The 20,420-nt window shown below is 38.2% G+C and overlaps 1 protein-coding gene across 4 annotated transcripts in view; it reads left to right on the top strand.

Moving 5' to 3' along the window:
- NOX4 (NADPH oxidase 4) overlaps positions 1–20,420 on the top strand; it is a 165,521-nt gene that overhangs the window by 97,313 nt on the left and 47,788 nt on the right. For all 4 annotated transcript variants that reach the window (XM_023209124.1, XM_023209122.1, XM_023209123.1 and 1 more), the window contains one exon: positions 19,537–19,597. In XM_023209124.1, the coding sequence (XP_023064892.1) occupies positions 19,537–19,597 (61 nt within the window). The remainder of the gene's footprint in view (positions 1–19,536; positions 19,598–20,420) is intronic.

The following is a 20,420-nucleotide window of genomic DNA, read 5'->3' as shown; positions in this document are numbered from 1 at the left end:
ACCTTTGAAAGAATTTGATTACTTTTAAAATTCAGATTCCTTTTTTTTTCACATTCACTGTCATCAGTACCCAAATAACAGTTGGATATGAATCAAAAGGAAAAGTGGGATAGTAGTATAAAGATCTAACAAGTTCGTCAATAATTAAAATGACATGAGGATACCCTCATGTACTTGATATTTTTGTCATATAAATGAAAGGTTTGTTTTCTTCCCCTGTGGAATCTCAAAGTGTGGAAATAAGAACAGTACATTGTTTTTGGAGAACAAATATTGATTTAGTGACCATTTTGGGAAATAATAATGTTTGGGTTGATGGAAAAGACAAGAGAGCTTTTCCTCACCTCAAGGAAGCTCCATTAGTTACATGAGGCTCTGGAGCCTCCCTGTGGGTTGCCTCCTACAGGAAAGGACATCTCGCCCTGGGCCTTGACTCTTGAGGTGGCGCGGGGAGCCCTCAGTACAAAGGCTCTGAGTCCACTGCAGGCTTGTTTCAGAAGATTCAGGTTCAGAAGTGCAAGAGATGAAGATAAAGAAGTTGGATGTCTATGGTCTATATCCATCATAGTTTTTCTTTTCTTACTTTTTCAATTAAGAAAAAAATCGTCTTATTTCTTCTGGTTCTGTAAGAATATTTTACCAAAATGACAGAGAGGAGAAAAAGGGATAATTGTAGTAAAGCAGGTTATTGGAGACCACTTCTTCCATTCTTTCAAAAAAAGATTGTTCTCTGAAAATTATCACAGATAGAGGGGAGGGGGCATGGAAGGAAGGGAAGGGGAAGGGAAGGGGAAGGGAAGGAAAGGGATTTTTCAGTGGGAAATGCTGCTTAATATATAGTTTAATATGCATAGTGCCTACTAATGTATTAGTGATTTTGAGGAGTTCTTTAATATATAATCTCATTAATTTTTTTCTTCCTTTTTTTTTTTTTTTTTTTTTCTGAGACAAGGTCTGCATCTGTCACCCAAGCTGGAGTGCAGTGGTGTGATCATGGTTCACTGCAGCTTGGACCCCCGGGCTTAGCTTCCTGAGTAGTTGGGACTACAGGCACATGTCACCATGTCTGGCTAAATTAAAAAAAAATTATAGAGATAGGGCCTCTCTATGTTGCCCAGGCTAATCTCAAACTCCTAGCCTCAAGCCGTCCTCCTGCCTCAGCCTCCCAAAGTGCTAAGATTACAGGCATGAGCCACCCCATGCCACCAATCCCATTAAATTTTGTTCACTCATTAAGTTAATGCTTTCTCATCTTCCCACTTTTGGGTCTCACCTGGGAACGAACCTCATTTTATTCCACATATTCACACCTTAAACTCCACCCATTCTCTTTGAGTTCTCTGGAAACTCTTACTCATCCTTCACATCTCATCTTCATATCACTTCTGCTGAGCAGCCTTCGCTGACCCTCCCTATTAGATGAAGTTTCCTGACCTTTCCTTTTATGAGCAACCCATGTGCACAACCCATGTGCACTCTTCAACACCAATCATTAAATTATTTGTTTAATTATTATCTGTTTAGACCATAGACCATAACCTCCATGAGCCCTTTGAAAGCCCTTTGAAAGATGAATTCACAGCACAGTATCTGGCATATAGTCAATGAATATCTGTTGAAAGAGTAAAAAGCACCTAATATAGAGTTCAGGACCTAGCTTGAGAGATGCTTTGTGGATAGATCCTCCTTCCCACATCTCTTTATAGCACACTCTTCCTTAGAGGGTGCAACTACAGAAAAGGAAATTTGAAGGGATAAAGAAGAAAGCAGAAATACTTATTTCCAAAGTGGTTCTCATTTGGAGTAGACTGAGTCAGAATAGAGTATTTAATTAAAGTCTAATCTTTGAGGTCATGGTGCTTATTTCTCTGTAACAAAAGCGGAGGGGAAAATGTATCTATGGCAAAGGTCTTTGGAAAGAACCACCAAAGACAAATAGACACAATTTGTGGATTGTATCTGGTCTATGACAAAATCATTTTTCACCTCACCTCCCTTATTCTCAGCACAAAAAATAACAGAAAATTACTTACTCCTAATTCTGTGCATATCTGACAAATGCTGTCAATATTTCTTAGATTCACCTAGCACCTTGTAGATTGAAATAGACCTTGACTTTACAAGGTTAGGGTTTGCATTCACATTCATTCATGTTGTAAACATCAGTTTCTGTGTGTTTTACTTATGCCTTATTAATTCTCAATTCTAAATACTGTTTTCTTAAAACCACTCTATCTCATATATATTTTAAATTGTTACAATAGTTGACTTTAAATAAAATTTTAAAGCAAAGAAATTATTTTTATCAGACTATCTGTTTATCATGTACGCTTAGGAAATGGTTTATAGCTTTCCCAGATTTGGGAGGTTACAAACTCGCTCATTTGTACTATCCCCCAAGGGAGTTTTTGTTTTCATAAGTGGAAAATAGGCAAACCTTGCTGCTGCCTAGACATGAATTTGAGTAAGGCAAATATTTCTAAGCTAAATTTTACATTATGCTATTATGGTAATTTACAGTCTTTTCCTGCCATTTCCTTCTTTGTCCAATTACTTCTATTTGGCACTTAGAAATGTAAAATGCATGCTTTCAAACATTTTCACTGCACAGTTGTCTTAAGAGTTCCCTTGAAGTAAAACAAAGCAATTTCCCATATGGTGATTCCTACTAAAAAGTGAGTATCACATCTTTGTCAAAGATAATAGCACCTACTAATTAAGTGCCTAAGAGGTTCTTTCACAGCTTTTGCAAATATTATATTATTTAATTCTTACTATATGCCTATGAGACATGTATTGTTAACTCGGTGATGCAGAAAAGAATGTGGCTCAGAGAGACTAAATAGCATGCCCAAAGTCAAACATTTAGTTGAGGTAGAGGTGAGATACAAACACAGACCTGTCTGGCTGAAGGCGTGTTATTAACTGTTCTGCACTCTCTCTCTTCTGCCACACTATCCATCCATGCTGAGGACTTTCATATTTCTAACACTTTTCTTACTTTTGGACATCTATGTTGCTGGTGTCAGAAAACAAAAATAAGTCTGAAATTACCATTTAGAACTGAGGTTTATTGAAAACACATGTATGTGTTTTCTATAGTAATGTGAAAGCTTTGGATTGTCCATACTACTAAACTCTTCTAATATTGTGAAGTGGTGACATTTGAATAAATGCCCCTGTTTTAAAAAGTCTAATACTTATTTTCATATACTGTGCCAGTTAGAAAGAATCAAACTGATAATATATATAGCTATTACAAATTCAGTAGAGTTTTAGCTCACTTTTTAAGATGGAGATTAAGCTTTTCACACTGAAAATACAAGTTCAAAGTACCAAAGACAGGACACAGAAATACTATTTCTGTCAAGGTAAAGCTAATCTTGAAGTATTGATTTATTAGGAAGGCAAAGGTTGGAGTTTTGATTATTTAAAATGCTTCACTATTTTTCATACATGACATTGACTTCCCTACACAAGAACAATATCCTAATTTGATGAGTTTTCCAAGGAAATTGTGATTGTTTCTTGCTGTGGTACACCCGTATTTTCTCATGGTAAAAGCTCACACACGTTTGCTGCCAAGATTGATGAAAATTACAGGACCTTGTGTAGTATCAGATTGTGGATTCTGGAATACTACAACTTGGGATGGAGACCTATATGCTCTACTTTCTAATATTATGACTGTGGAGATGAAAAGTAACATACTTAATCTTTGGTTTACTTCTTTATGAAAATGTAGTTAATGATAGCAACTTTTCCATGGAGTTACTCTGAATATTAATCAAAAACATACAATTAAGTGATACGTGTGGTGCTTGGAATATAGTAAACTCTCCATAAATGGATTTAGTTATAGCTGTTTCAGATAATGACTGAGGGACCAAAGACATGGATTAAATTAAGATTTTTTGTCTCATTTTTCAGTATGTAGTAACTGACTAAGTAAGCTTTGGCCACAGATTGGTTTAGAAACAGTCATTTGGGGGCACTGATGACTTATTTGCCTTTTATGGTCTTCTAGCCTTAAGGATAAATGATGTTTTAGGTTAGGTTTCCTTGGAAACAGGCTGGCAGGCATATTGCGTACAGTAGATTTGTTGGGAAGTATGCTTAGGACAGCAATCAATAACGATTAACTAAAAACGCAAGGCAGAACTTGAACTATGTGATACAAGTCCATAGAGGTCCCAGAAGATCTGATGGGAGCTCTGCAGATGAAATGATACCTTACAGCGGTTCTGTCTTGAAGTCAGGGGGCCAAACCTTTGTAACCCCCAATTGACCAGTCATTGGACTTGAGATACCTCCAGGGTGAGGCACTTAGACACAGGCAAGGAAACTTTGTTCTGTGGATAGCTATTCCTGGGGCAGGTCTCAGTAGTGAGCCCTCCCAGGCAACCTTTTCAGAACCTGGAAGAATGGTGAATGAGTATATTGATTCTGGAAGTTGGGCAGAGGGTGTGAAAGGAAAATGTCTGAGCAGTGCAACACAGTGTCCATTAAGTAGCTTTTAAAAACATGGATGTTTTATGAGATAATTCTCCATTTTTAAAACTAGAATTTAAATGTGATGTACATCTAAATTCTAGTTTATCTACACTAATTAAACTTTAAAAATCTGTTGTCCAAACTACAAATTTATTTACATTTGAGAAGTCTAAAGCATAGAGTGTTGAAGTGACCAAAGTAACCAACATAATACAATCAATAGCCGGAACCCATTTGTTAACTCTTCTCCCACTTTACACCTTTATTGATTTGAAACCTGTGTAGAATGTAACATTTTGTTCTTCAACTATGCAATGGATGTCTGCAAGTATTTTCCAGCTGTGCTCTGTGATTACCAAATTTAAGACTATCTACCAAATCAAATCCTTTATTAAGGTTTGCACTCACCTAATTTACCTGTATAAATTACAGATGATTGGAAAAAGTCCTAACTTAAGAGAGCATGAAACCTAGTGCTTGCTACAAAATGTAGTGTATCTTCATATTTAGCTGACGTAGACATTAATTTCATAGATTCTCAATTATGGAAATAATGCAGAATCTGCCTTTTAAATAGTAGTAATTAATCGATGTTTACATGAATACCTCTTTATTCTTCTGTTATTATTTTTATTCAGGAACAAACTGTCATGAGTGTCCATGTGAAAAGACCACCAAACAGACTTTGTGTGAGCAATACAGCTTTTTAATCACCTGGGTGCAGGCAGGCTGAGTCTGAAAAGAGAGTCAGCAAAGGGAGACAGGGGTGGGGCTGTTTTATAGGATTTGGGTAGGTAGTGGAAAATTACAGTCAAAAGGGGTTGTTCTCTGGCGGGCAGGGGCTGGAGTCACAGGGTGCCCAGTGAGGGAGCTTTTGAGCCAGGAGAAGGAATTTCACAAGATAATGTCATCAGTTAAGGCAGGAACCAATCATTTTAACTTCTTTTGTGACTCTTCAGTTACTTCAGGTCATCTGGATGTATACATGCAGGCTTGGGCTCAGAGGCCTGACATTCTTGTCTTCTGGTATTAATAAGAAAAACAAAACGAAATAGTGGTAAAGTGTTTGGGCAGTGACAGTTTTTGGGTGGTATGGAGAGATAATGGACGATGTTTCTCAGAGCTGCTTCGTGCGGGATTAGGGATGGCATGAGAACCTAGAGTGGGAGACATTAAGCTAAAGGAAGATTTTGTGGTAAGGGGTGATATTGTGGGGTTGTTAGAAGAAACATTTGTCATGTAGAATGATTGGTGATGGCCTGGATATGGTTTTGTATTAATTGAGAAACTAAATGGAAGACACAAGATGCAAATAAGAGAAGGAGAAAAACAGGTATTAAAGGACTAAGAATTGAGAGGACCCAGGACATCCAATTAGAGTGCCCAAGGGGGCTCAGCATAATTATTTGCTTGGTTGGCAAGTTTTTTGGGCTCTATCCTTGAGTTTTGTTTTGTTTTTTATGTTATCATACAGCAGGCCAGATTGATTTAGGTAAAAACAACACTCTTCATTTAAAAATACAGAGTCTCCTTTTTTTTTTAGTAGTGAGTAAGTCAAGTCCTTGGCGATTTGGGATGAAAGAGAAATGCAAAGCCATCAATGGTTTGTTAAAGAAGGATTAGAAATGGCTAGGAGAGAGTGAGTGAGATTGATAGTGTGGTGGAGATAGCTGGGGAGAGGTAGAGGGTGGCATAAGAATGGGAACAAGAATAAGAGTGCATATAAAAGTAAAGAATAGGACTTCATCAAGGTGAAGTGTACCCTGTCAGCAAAGATAATCTATCCACTTTATTATTATTTGAGTGTACCCTGTCAGCAAAGATCATCTATCCACTTTTAGAGAGACTTAAGGGTGGCGATTTGAGGTAAAACCAGGAGATATCAGTTATGATGGTTTGAAGGAAAAGTGTAAACTGGCAGTGTAAACAAGGGCAGAATATTTCTGAGTAGTTGAGAATGGTGAATAGGAGTATGACTAGTCAGAAGATAGTAGGGATGACAAGTTTTTGGGGTGGAGTTCAAATTGGGCTGGTGTCTGGAATGAGACTGGGGCCTAATAAAAAGGAGCATCCCTGCAGGAGCACAAATGGGCTGTATGCTGTAGCATCCCAAGGACAGAACAGAATTCTGAGAAGGGCAAGTGGTAAAAGTATTGTCCAGTCCTTTTTAAGTGAGGTGTGTTTTAAAAAGACCATTAGTCCATTTTACCTTTCCTGAAGACTGAGGACAGTAAAGGGTATGAAGGTTCCACTGAATACCAAGAGCCTGATAAACTGCTTGGGTGATTTGACTAATAAAGGCCAGTCCAATGTCAGACTGTATAGAGGTGGGAAGGCCAAACCAAGGAATTACATCTGACAGAAGGGAAGACATGACCACGGTGGCCTTCTCAGACCCTGTGGGAAAGGCCTCTACCCATCCAGTGAAAGTGTCTACACAGACCAAGAGTTATTTTAGTTTCCTGACTCAGGGCATGTGAGTAAAGTCAATTTGCCAGTCCTGGGAAGGGACAAATCCCTGAGCTTGATGTGTAGGGAAGGGAGAGGGCCTGAACAATCCCTGAGGAGTAGTCAAATAGCAGATAGAACATTGAGAAGTGATTTCCTTGAGGATAGATTTCCATGATGGAAAGGAAATGAGAGGTTCTAAGAGGTGGGCTAGCACCTTGTAACTTACATGGAAGAGGTTATGAAATGATGACAGAATAGAATGGACCTATGAGGCTGGAAGGAGATCCTTGGTCCAAGAACCATTTGCCTTGTGTGGGAAGAGATCGATAGGTGGAAGTTTCAGTTGGGGAGAAGGTGGGAGTGACCAATGAGAAGGAGAAAAACTTCCATGAGAGACAGAAATTGGAATGCTAGCTGCTTTTTAAGCTACCTTAACAGCATAAGCATTACCCTGAGTGATGGGATCTGATGCCTTTTGATGGCCGTTGTAGTGAATGACTCCAACTTCCTTTGGAAGTAAAGTGGCCTTGAGAAGAATTTTTATTAAAGAGGCATTAATGATGAAGGACCCTTCATCATGCCTATATAACAGCATGGTGGTGCAGGATATGGAAGACATATTTAGAGTCGGTATAGATATTGACATACAGTCACTTTGCAAGAATGAGGGCTCGAGTTAAGGTAATGAGTTCGGCTTGCTGAGACATAGTGGAGGGGGCAGAGCAGTAGCCTCAAGGATAGATGTGGAAGATACTATGGCATAGCCTGCCATTGCTAATGAGTGGCAGTTAGGCCCAGTGGAACTACCATCGATAAACCAAGTGTGATCAGGGTGAGGAACAGGAAAGAAGAAATATGGGGAAATGGAGTGAATGTCAGGTGGATCAGAGAGATAGAGTCATGGGGATCAGGTGTGGTATCTGGAATAATGTAGGGGCCAGCCTAAATCAGTTAAGGTCAAGTAGTTTGGACAGAAAGGCTACAAGGTGTGGTCCTGGCTCTTGTGTAAGAATTCTGACTGCACAGCCCTGTAATTTGACTGTATGTAATGAAAAAGGGTTGGAATGAGTTAGGGAGAGCTAGTGTGGGAGCAGCTTTCGGGCTATTTTTTAAGGCATGGAAAGGGAAGTGGGGAAAGGATTTAGGATCTATGGGGTCACCTAGGTTTGCTTTTGTAAGTTTACATAATAGTTTAGTCAGGATGTAAAACTAGATATCCAAGGCAGAAGTACCTAACCATACATAGGAAGGAAAGGAGTTGTCGTTTAGTAGAAGGGGTTGGGGTTTGGGAGATTAGCCGGGCATGATCAGCTGATCAGCAGGGAGAGTATGTGTGTTTTCATGAAGAATTATGCCAAGATAGGTAATGGATGAGGAAGAAATTTGGGCTTGACTGAAGTAATGGGGGCTGTCCGTGAAGCCTTGTGGCAGTACAACCCAGGTAATTTGCTGAGCCTGATGGGTGTCAGGGTCAGTCCAAGTGTAAACTAAGAGAGGCTGGGATGAAGGGTACAAAGGAATAGTAAAGAAAGCATGTTTGAGGTCCAGAACAGGATAATGGGTTGTGGAGGGGTTGTGGAGGGAGGTATTGAGAATAGGAGAGTATGTGGGTTTGGCACCATGGAGTGGATAGGCAAAACAATTTGGTTGATAAGTCGCAGATCCTGAACTAACTTGTAAGACTCGTCTGGTTTTTTGGACAGGTAAAATAGAGAATTGTAAGGAGAGTTTATAGGCTTTAAAAGGCCATGCTGTAACAGGCGAGTGATTACAGGCTTTCATCCTTTTAAAGTGTGCTGTTGGATGGGATATTGGTGTTGAACAGGTTAAGAGTGATTAGGTTTTTATGGGATGGTAAGGGGTGCATGATCGGTTGCCAAGGAGGGAGTAGTGGTATCCTATACTTGTGGATTAAGGTGGGGAAATAATAGGGGAGGATGTGAAAGAGGCTTTGAACTGGGGAAAAGGGTGGCAATGAGGCGTGGCTATAGCCTAGGAATAGTCAGGGAAGCAGATCATTTAGTTAAAATGTCTCAACCTAATAAAGGAGCCGGGCAGGTGGGGATAACTAAAAGGAGTGCATAAAAGAATGTTGTCCAAGTTGGCATCAGAGTTGGGGGATTTTAAGAGGTTTAGAAGCCTAGCTGTCAGTACCCACAACACTTACGGAGGCAAGGGAAACATGCCCTTGAAAAGAAGGTAATGTGGAGTGGGTAGCCTCCATATTGATCAAGAAGGGGACGGACTTACTTTCCACTGTAAGAGTTACCCAAAGCATCTGTGATGGTCTAGGAGGCTTCAGAGAAAATCAGGCAGTGTCAGTCTTCAGCCACTAAGCTGAGAAGACCTGGGAAGGAGTCAGGCAGAGGGCCTTGGGCCAGAGTTCCAGGGGCTCTGGAAGTGGCTGCTGGGCAAGTTGGACAGTCTGATTTCCAGAGGGTCCCACACAGATGGGACATGGCTTAGAAGGAATCATGGGCTGCAGGCATTCCTCAGCCCAGTGGCCAGATTTCTGGCACTTGAAGCAAGATCCTGGGGGAGGAGGTCCTGAAGGAATGCCTGACTGCTGTGGCTTAGGCATTTTGAAGTTCTTGTGTGCTGGAAAATGTGGCTGGGGTTTCTCTTATAGCAGAGACAAGTAATTGCAACTCTTCTCTATTATCGTATACCTTGAAGGTGAGGTGAATTAATTCCTGTTGTAGGGTTTGAGGGCCTGATACTAATTTTGAAGGTTTTTTTAAGGTCAGGAGCTGACTGGGTGACAAAATGCATATTGAGAATAAGACGGCCTTCCGGCCTCTCTGGGTCCAGGGCAGTAAAGTGTCTAACGGTTGTTGACAAACAGGTCATGAACTGAGCTGGGTTTTTATATTTGATGATAAAGAGCCTAAATGCTAACTGATTTGGGAGAGGTTGGATAAAGAAAAAGGAGCATTAACCTTGACTATGCTTTTAGCTCCAGCCAGCTCTTTAAGAGGAAATTACTGGACAGGTGGGGGAGGGCTAGTCATGGAATGAAACTGTAAGCCACACTGGGTATGAGGAGGGGAGGTGAAAGAAGAATTATAGGGTGGGGGAGTGGAGACTGAGGAAGAATTGGAGCCTGATTCAGCCTGGTGGGGAGCAACCTGAGGAGGAGCAGTCTGGGGAGCAGGGGAGAGGTCAAATGGGTCGGTAGAAAAGGAAGATTGAAAAGACTTAGTGATGCTTGGGGTTGGGACTGAGGGGACAGGTGGGAGGGAAGAAAGGATTTGGGGTGAGTCACACTGGGAACAGAGACTAGGGAGGGACTGATATGCAAAAGAATGCCTGGATGTCAGGCACCTCAGACCATTTGCTCATTTTACAACAAGAATTATCTAGATCTTGTATGATGGAGAAATTTAAAGCGCCATTTTCTGGCTATTTGGAATCATTGTTGAGTTTGTATTGAGGTCAGGTGGCATTACAGAAGAAAATAAGGCATTTAGGTTTTAGGTCAAGTGTGAGTTGAAGAGGTTTAAAGCTCTTGAGAACACAGGCTAAGAGAGAATAAGGAGGAATGAAGGGTGGAAAGTTGCCTATAGTGAAGAAGGCAAGCCTAGAGAAAAGAGAAGGTAGAGACATGGAGAGAAGGGGTTGCGGGTACTTGCCCCCCAGGAAAGTGGTACTTGCCACTAAGGTGAAGGATCAAGGCAGGCATCCCCGTGGTGATCAGACACCTCTGAAATGTGGGTGAATAATCAGACAGGCGTCCTCACAGTGATTAAACACCAAGGGAAGATTGTCTTCCTGAGTCAGTGACCGGCACTGGAGCTTTGGGTTCATGGATAAAACGTGTCTCCTCTGTCTCTACCAGAAAAGGAAAAGAACTGAAATTAAGAGAAGGGAGAGATTCAAGGGTGGCACCAAGATTGAAAGGAGAAAGAGGTTGAGGGATAGTGAGAGAGGGTGGAGAAGAGAGTAAAAAGAGGCCGCTTACCCGATTTAAAATTGGTGAGATGTTCCTTGGGCTGGTAGGTCTGAGGACCCGAGGTCGTAGGTGGATCTTTCTCACGGAGCAAAGAGCAGGAGGACAGGGTGTTGATCTTCCAAGGTGGGGGTCCCCCAATCTGAGTCATGGCACCAAATGTCATGTGTACCCATGTGAAGAGACCACCAAACAGGCTTTGAGTGAGCAATAAAGCTTTTTAATCACCTGGGTGTGGGCTGAGTCTGAAAAGAGAGTCAAGGAAAGGAGATAGGGTTGGGGCCGTTTTATAGGATTTGGGTAGGTAATGGAAAATTACAGTCAAAGGAGGTTGTTCTCTGGCAGGCAGGGGTGGGGGCTCACAATGTGCTCAGTGGGGGAGCTTTTGAGCCAGGAGAAGGAATTTCACAAGGTAATATCATCAGTTAAAGCAGGAATCTGCCATTTTCACTTCTTTTGTGATTCTTCAGTTACTTCAGGCCATCTAGAGGTATATGTGCAGGCTTAGGCTAAGAGGTCTGACATTAGCATGCAGGCTTGGACTCAAAGACCTGACACAAACATGCTTTCCTGACATCTGTATTCTAAGTTGTGTGATTCATTGTTTTTAAGCTTGAATAACCTGATTTCACATATTTTTCCGTGACTCAGAGGCATGTCTAGCTGTTAGTTTGTTATTGTCTGTACTTTTACATAGCATGCCTGCACTAACCATCATTTTTATACTTTGTGTTTTTAATCTTTTAACCGGTCACGATGGGAATAGTTTTTCCAGTTTTCAATGAAAACCAGGCAAGAATTGCTATGGATCTCACCAAGACTGTCAAAATTTTATTGCTATTGTTTATTTAATTTCATGGGTTTAAATGAAACCAGGAAGTCTGCAGCAGTTTTGATCTCTGGTCTTGCTCTCATCTATTTAAATCTTTAAAATTGCTTTGCTCTATGGTTTCATAATTTTATTGCTTGTCAAAAATCAGCTGGGATACATGATAGGTTAGCATGGCAACAATGTATCTTAAACATAGATGAAACAGAGTGGTGAAAATTTCCAGAGAAGATGATTAAGGTTCATGAAAAATTAATAGAACATCTGAGTTTCTTGAGACTTAAACATCATCTAATTGCTCTAGTTTGAGTTTTTTTCCAGGGGAAATGAAAATATTCCCTTAGTGTCTAATGAGAGTCTGCATGATAAATATGAACTTTAGAAGGTTAATGTATTTAGAGTAAATCTATTGAATATCGAGCTTAATTTATTCAATCCTTATTTTTGGGTGCCTCTTTTTACCTAATTACCAAAAGGAAATGATGAATAAAAGTTTCTTTCCTGACTCACATCCCTTCTAGCTACTGCTCCCTGTCTCAGCAATCCAGTTCCTTTCCTCTTATTCTCTTAAATCAACCAACGTTTGCCTACAGCACACCATTAAAACATTTCCAGGTTCAGTAGCGACCATGTTATTGTTCAGTTCTCACTCTTCAATGGGCTTGACCAACAAGCAGTTCTTAGTACAGCTGATCATTCACTTCACTGAAACACTTTTTCTACTTATCTGTTTTTCTCCACATTTTCTGGCTATTTTCGCTCAGTCTATTTTTGCTGTTCCTTGTCATCCCCACAAGCTCTAAGTATTAGAATATACCAGTGTCCATTTCTTCAACCTCTTTTCCTCTCTAGCTGTACACATTTCTCTGGTAGTCTCTCTCATCTTATTGATGCATCCATATGCTTTCCTGTCCCAGGTTTATATTCCTAGCCCAGATTTTAACTCTGTAATTCAGGTTCATGTATCCAGAACATTTAGGCCTTTGGCTTTTACTTTGATTGGTAAAGGAGTCGTGGGAGAGTGTGAGTGGAGAAATGACATGATATGGCTTGCTTTTCAACAGGGTCACTATGGCTGCTGTGTTAAGAGTAGATGAGGGGAAGCAAGTGCAGAAGCAGGGGGTCCAGTTAGGAGCTGTTGCAGTCATCCAGTTGAGGTATGATGATTTTTTTGACCAGGGTGGTGATAGTGGAAGTGATGAGAAGTGGTCATATTCTGAATATATTTTAAAATTAGAGTTCACAAAATGTATTCCATGGATTGTATATGTAATGTGAAAGGAAGTGAAGTCAAGGCTGACTCTAGAGTTTTTGGTCTGAGCAACTGGAATTTCATTAATTGAGATAGGGAAGGTTGGGGTTGGAGAGGAGGTTCTGATGGAAATTTGTACAACTCCACTTAGGAAGTGTTATTTTGAGATGACACTTAGAGTGCTTTCATTAAATATTTATTCAGTGAATGACTGGCATCTCAGCCCTGCCTTCCATGATCAGTTATTTCTATACATAGAGCCTTTGTATTTCACCCCTCCTTGTCTTTGGGTTTGTGGAGTAGTCGTTGCACGGCTTGTGATCAGAGCAAAGTGAATCTGGGTATAAAATTACCCCATATACAGACAAAAACAGATTTTTTCTTTTAAATGATGAACCCTGACTCTAACTTCCTCCTATTACATTGATACCTGATTTCCAGTGTTGTGATCAAAACATGGGTTTACTTCTCAAGGTAATCTCTGTTTGAAGGCAGTGGGACTTTGGCTTCATATGTTTTGTTTAATCAGTTCCTAAACGGCCACCTCATCCACTTGTCACTTTTCAAAAATGTGTTGACATCTCTTTATTGTTCTTATCACTCCCCATGTTATTTTTGCCATTGTGGCATCTGTTTTTATATCTCTAAATTGTTATTTTAGTATTCTGTTTGCCTAAGGGACCTGAGATAAATGCACATGTTCAATGCAAATTAATAACAATTCCACTTACATATTCTTCCAGAAACTTTCTTTTTAATATTGAATGGATTTTTCATTCAAATATACAATTGAACACTTTTTTCTTTCATATAAACGCAAAAACATTAAAGTTTTAATTTGTCAAAATGTTTACTGTTAGGATGTTGCATTAATTGTGGAAGATTCGATACTCCACGTTATCTCCTCTCAGACATTTAGAACAAGTTTCAGTTGTGAAATTGCATGAGCTCCTAGCATAATACTCTCTGGAGTATTTTGGACACTACATAAATATATCTTGAGTGAATAAATTAATTCTCGAAGAGCTGCCCACCTTTGACGTTTTAATTCATTCTCAGGTTAATTCTCCTATATTTTTCATCTACTATTTACTATTCAATTGATATTATAATATTTATTCAACCCTCTATGTGTAAGGTAATATGTAATAATGATTTAGAAAGAGTTCTTGATCTCAAGACATTTACAGTTTATTAATACAGAAAAAATAATGTAAAAATAAAGAGCTAGACTGTAATAAGGAGTATAAGAGTCATACTAATAATCTAAGGGTTCAGGGAAGTGAGAATTTTCTTGGCAGGAAAAATCAGGATATCTTTATGAAATGATGGCTTTAAGATAAGCCTTGAAAAGTTGCTGGGATTCAACATAAGAAATGGAAAAGAAGTCACTGTAAATGAGTAGGCTAGTATGTGTGAAGATGAAGGGATGAGAAAATGTGTTAGTTGGTAAGTTTTTGTTTAGCTTGATTAGAGTAAATAAAGGAGAAACCTGGAATATAAAGCCAGAAAGAATTTGAAACAGATGTGTTTGGCCATAGGCAATAGGACAGAAAGAATATAGTTGTTTTTTCACAGGGGAATACAAAAGGTTAATCCATAGGAAATCACTGTGATCAGACGTTTTCTTTGGGAAGCCTGTTTGAAAGGAAATGACAGGTGATTGAATGCTGGCAAGAGAAATAAGTGGTATCACTCAGAAAGATTTGAGTCTCTGAGAAGGATATAGGTTCTATTTCCAGACACATGGGAATTAGAAGGAGAAGATAGTTTTGGAAGTATGAATAGGATAATAGTAATTTTAGGTACAGTAAATTTAGAGTGAATTTCAGGTATAAATGTCTAACAGGCAGTAGAAAATATAAAACCAAGAACTTGGGAAGAAAGGGTTAAAAGAAAGACTTGACAAAAATGATTAAAGAACATCATATTATGTGATCACTTTCTCAGGTTTAACACATTTAGTTATTGAAAAGTTGCTATTTTGGAATCATTTTTAATTTTTATTAAAAGGCTCTTGATTTATAAACAAAAAATGTAGCTTATTTGTTTTATATTGAATAAATTCATATTTATTTAAAAATAATGTGCAGTGACATCATTTTTACATTTAATTCCCAAACATATGATAAATTACAAACATCTTTTTATATTCTGTGGGACTGTTATAAAATTACTAGTCATTTTTGCACATTAAAAACCCAATGCCATATTGAATAAATAATTGGAAAGTAAAGGTTATACTTTCTCCAGAATATTAAAACACATATTTCTCCAGATCTATTGTTACAGTCAAATTGTCACTTTTTATTTTTCTTATCCTTAGACTTAGGTGAATGTGTATTCTAGAATTTATATTAAGGACGACCTGATCCAAGCTTTATTTTTATGTCAAAGAAACTAAAGAGATTCAGCAACATTTTAATGTTTACAGTTAAATTAAAACTTCAAAATACCTAAAATTATTATCATAGCAAAGCCTTGTGATAAGTTTTAAAGCATAGCTGTTTATTAAATGATTATGAGAATTTTTGTTTTCTCTGTCTTCAGTTATACTTCTCAAGTTAGTATTCCGAAAATTTGATTATATAATCTCTTCAATGAGAAATAAAAGCACAAATGTCTGTCTTTTTATTATTTATTTATTTATTTATTTTGAGACAGAATCTCACTCTGTCACCCAGGCTGGAGTGCAGTGGTGCGATCTCAGCTTACTGCAACCTCTGCCGCCCGAGTTCAAGCAATTCTCCTGCCTTAGCCCCCCAAGTAGGTGGCATTACTGGCACCTGCCAGCATGCCCAGCTAATTATTGCTATTATTAATATTATTATTACTTTTTTTGAGACAGAGTCTCACTCTGTCGCCCAGACTGGAGTACAGTAGCATGATCTCAGCTCACTGCAACCTCCACTTCCCGATTTCACACCATTCTCCTGCCTCAGCCTCCTGAGTAGCTGGGACCACAGGCGCACGCCACCAAACCCGGCTAATTTTTTGTATTTTTAGTAGAGACAGGGTTTCACCATCTTGATCAGGCTGGTCCTGAACTCCTGACCTCATGATTCACCAGCCCCGGCCTCCCAAAGTGCTGGGATTACAGATGTGAGCCACCACGCCTGGTCATCTTTTTATTTTAATATTAATATGTGCTTAACTACACATATTATTCTGTAATTTTTTTTTTTTTTTTTGAGACGAAGTCTTGCTCTGTCGCCCAGGCTGGAGTGCAGTGGCCGGATCTCAGCTTACTGCAAGCTCCGCCTCCCGGGTTCACGCCATTCTCCTGCCTCAGCCTCCCGAGTAGCTGGGACTATAGGCGCCCGCCACCTCGCCCGGCTAGTTTTTTGTATTTTTTAGTAGAGACGGGGTTTCACCGTGTTAGCCAGGATGGTCTGGATCTCCTGACCTCGTGATCCGCCCGTCTCGGCCTCCCAATCTGTAACTTTTTTAACTGAAAAATTGCCATAAGCATATTTTTTATTCATGTTTTAGGACAAACGATAGAGCTACAGATATCAATACTTTTATTTCTTCCCTTTGCAACGTTTTCTAAAACAAAAAGACAGTGAGAAAACAATGAATCACCACACTCTGATCTAGCCAATATTAGTGAATCTGGATATTTTTTATGCAAAGATACTAAAATGTGATTCCAAGATCTTCATTCACATTTTCAAACCACATATACTGAATTCATTCTTTATGTTATTCTTTGAAGCCTCCTTGCAAATATGAGGTCACATGCTTAAAGACTGTTAAAGTCTGTCGTAGCTTGGAGAAGAATCAGTGACTTACAAAGACCTCATTTCCAAGAGGTTGAGAGAAACAATATTTTGTTTTATCCATTCAAAACTAGACTGGCATTCAAAGATATTTTGATACCTTGGACTGGTACTTAGAAAAGAGAAGTTTACAGTCTCCTATGATACCCAATGAGATGTTAAACATTGTGTGTAATTACCTTTTACAATATCTGCTTTGAAAAAATTGAATAGAGACATGAATATTTGACAAAATATGTATTTTATTTTAGAATGCATTATGAGATTAACTCAAGCCACATGTACCCTCAGGCACACAAGGACAAACATTCTTTGCCTTCCATTCTGATATCTTCTTGGCTATAGGTCATCTTTTCATAATTTGAGATATAGTTTACAGTGAAGGACATCCAGTGACATGTGGACAATCAGATTGGTAGCTCAGATCTCTGTTGGGTATTTTGCATTCTGAGAGCTACGACTTTTATTATACAGAGACTCTGGCCAGCCTTCAGTAGTACATAGTAAAATCACGGGTGGTTTTTGCAGATAATATTTTATTTGGAGGTTTGCTGATGACAAAACTGTTTGCTTTCAGAGTTATTAAAAATCATATTGTGGGCTAGGTGTGGTAGCTCATGCCTGTAGTCTCAGCACTTTGGGAGGGTGAAGTGGATGGATCACATGAGGCCAAGAGTTTGAGACCAGCCTAGGCAACATAGTGAAACCCCAACTCTACTAAAAACACAAGAAAAATAGCTGGGCATGGTGGCACACGCCTGTAATCCCAACTGTTTGGGAGGCTGAAGCAGGAGAACCGTTTGAACCAGGGAGGCAGAGGTTGCAGTGAGCCGAGATCGAGCCACTGCACTGCAGCCTGGGTGGCATAGTGAGGCTCCATATCAACAACAACAACAAAAGTTACAATGTAAATAAAACAATTAAGTACAGAATCACACTTATAAATAAAACAATATAATTTTAATAATAAATATGTTTAAACAATGTCATTTAAAAATATTTCAGTTTACTTTAATATTTTATACTACTGTTAGCAGGAATAATCCTATAAGAAACACTGATTGTAAAGTAGTAGTTTGGACATTCCATGGTACGTTAATTCCAATCCTTGGACATAGATTATGTGCTTTTAGTTTGTTCATAATTTATTATGAATCAATGACAAATACCTACCTTTATACTTAGTGTTTTCACTGATTTTTCAAGCTACCTTTCCTTTTTGCCTAATGAGTTGTTAACATAAAATATGGTACCTTTATCTTCATTTATTTCTCTTCTTATACCATCCCTAAATGACCTGCATTAACTAGTCAACGCAGTGAGCTCTGAAGTCTTGGACTTGCTCTATGTAACCCAATCACTAATCACAAGGCCCTTCCACTGCCGTTTTCTTTCACCTGTGCTATAACGTCAGCCTGTATTTCCTTTTAATTCATATTGTGGCATACCGATTCTACTAATGATCAACACATGCCCTTTTTCCTCCTATTTCATTTGATTTCTTACACAACTCTCACCCATTTTATGTATCTTTGCTTTATAGAGACAGTGACCTGCAATAATTAATAATTAACAGACCTGGATCCAAATTTTGTCTTATATTTTTATTGGGCAAGTCAGTATTTTAAGCCTGAATTACTCAATTTTCTTATCTATAAAAGACAATTCTGTAAATTTATTGTAGATTTTGAAAATAAATCACTTAACACTTCCCGTGGCACATGATACTTGATAAAAGCTGGGTAGTCACAGGCAGATAGATGGTCCCTTAACCATAGCCCTTAGTTTAGGTGCATTATTAGAATTCAGATTTTATGGACTTTAAAAGGTATGCATATTTCATATCGTACTTAATATCTCCAACAGGATGTTAGTCAGCATGCTCAAACAAGTTGATAATTCTGTAGGACAATATTTATGTATGAGTTTTCACAGAAATATTAGCCTCCCATTAATTCAAGTCAGATACTGTTACCAAATGAGTTATGAAAAAAACATTATTCAAATTTTGGAATTGAGGATAAGTGAGTAGGAATCCAGAAAACAAGAAGAAATTTTTCATTTTTCTTATTGTAAACTAAATTTTATTCTTTCATTTTGACTACCTGGATATTTTCTAGGTTTCCTAAATATAGGACTACAAGCACTTTTTTTACTTACATTTCCACAACTCATCCCCTTCCCCAGATACCCTCACCACTCCAGATTTCTTCTGAGAATTAAGGGAGGGAATGAAATAGAGTTATTTCAGTAGCAGCATAATTGTTGGGCATGGAAAATTTATGTCATATTAAGAATTTTTTCTCCTTGGAATTTGTTAGGGTACGTATATAATATCTAGGGAGAAAAGGACACAAAAAAGCATTAGTTTTTTGTTTCTTCCTTTGTGATTAAAAACTGGCGTTTCTTATATATATTTTAACTTAGAAGATGTTTTAGCAAGATTTGTGGTTAAATAAAATACACTAGCAATTTGTTAGTGTATTTTATACACTTACATATTGTTTTATGTAATGTATGTTTTATGTAATGTAAAAATACACTTACATATTGTTTTATGTAAGTATTTTGGGGTTTTAGAGGAATGTAGATTGTCTCATTGACCTGTTGACAATGATTCTTTTTCTTCCACTAATAAGGATCTCTATAGATTTTGGTCTGTTCCTTCCTATTATATATTGATTTGGGGGATTTGCCATCAGGATAAAAGTTGTAATTGAATTATAGTTTCATATTATGTAATTATTAATCACCATTGATTCTAGTATTTTTTTTTTAGTGTCCAACTGAAACCAAAGCAACATTTGGGGTTCATCTTAAAATAGTAGGAGACTGGACAGGTATGTAGAACATACAGTTTTAAGATATGGTCTTTGAAAATCATGGAATGTAATACTTTGAATGTGTTTTAGTATAACTACCAGCATGTATAGAGACGTGTATGTGTTTCAAGCTGTTCTGTTTTATTTATTTATTTATTTTTGGCTTGTATGGTTTTGACATCTATGTTTTCTCTTTTAAGATGCATTTTTTGTAATCAGAATACCTTTGATATCAATAATTATTAATAATATATTGTTCAGTGTGCTTGCAAATCATAGGCTTCTACCTACTTGTCAGACGTGCTGGCAATAGTGAGGATGCTGAAATGTGTTTTTAGAAAACATAAGTCAAAGTAATCAACACCTGATATTGAGATCACACAAATCTTCCAGTTCTTGCATGACATTTTTTGTGGTGTTCCTGTATATGTAGCAGTATCTTTGGAATAGATAATTTTAACAGCAGGCCTATTGGTGATACTTTACTTGTCTTCAGTAAATACTTTTTATTACCTGAGAGATGCATTGTAGTAAGAGCTCTGAGTAAATAAAATAAACATTATTCACTCTTATATTAATATTTCCTTGACCCACCAGAATAATTGACAAGTGAGTATTCAGTAAATGTTGGCTTGTTGGTTGGTTATGTTGTTGTTGCAGGAAAGAATGCAGATATAAACATGAATGCAAAACTAAATGTAAATATTCTTATACTTAGGTGCTAAACAAGGAGTTCGTATGTAAAATCTGTAGGGAACTAGAAAAATGTAGATTAAATGTGGTCTAGGGCTATAAGAGAAGCTTCACAGAAAAGACAGAAATTGAAATGAAGCTTAGAAGT

The sequence above is a fragment of the Piliocolobus tephrosceles genome, chromosome 13 (assembly GCF_002776525.5).
Source record: "Piliocolobus tephrosceles isolate RC106 chromosome 13, ASM277652v3, whole genome shotgun sequence".
In the NCBI taxonomy this organism is placed as follows: domain Eukaryota; kingdom Metazoa; phylum Chordata; class Mammalia; order Primates; family Cercopithecidae; genus Piliocolobus; species Piliocolobus tephrosceles.
The sequence above is the reverse complement of the archived record's forward strand: the minus strand, read 5'-3'. Positions and strand labels throughout refer to the sequence as shown.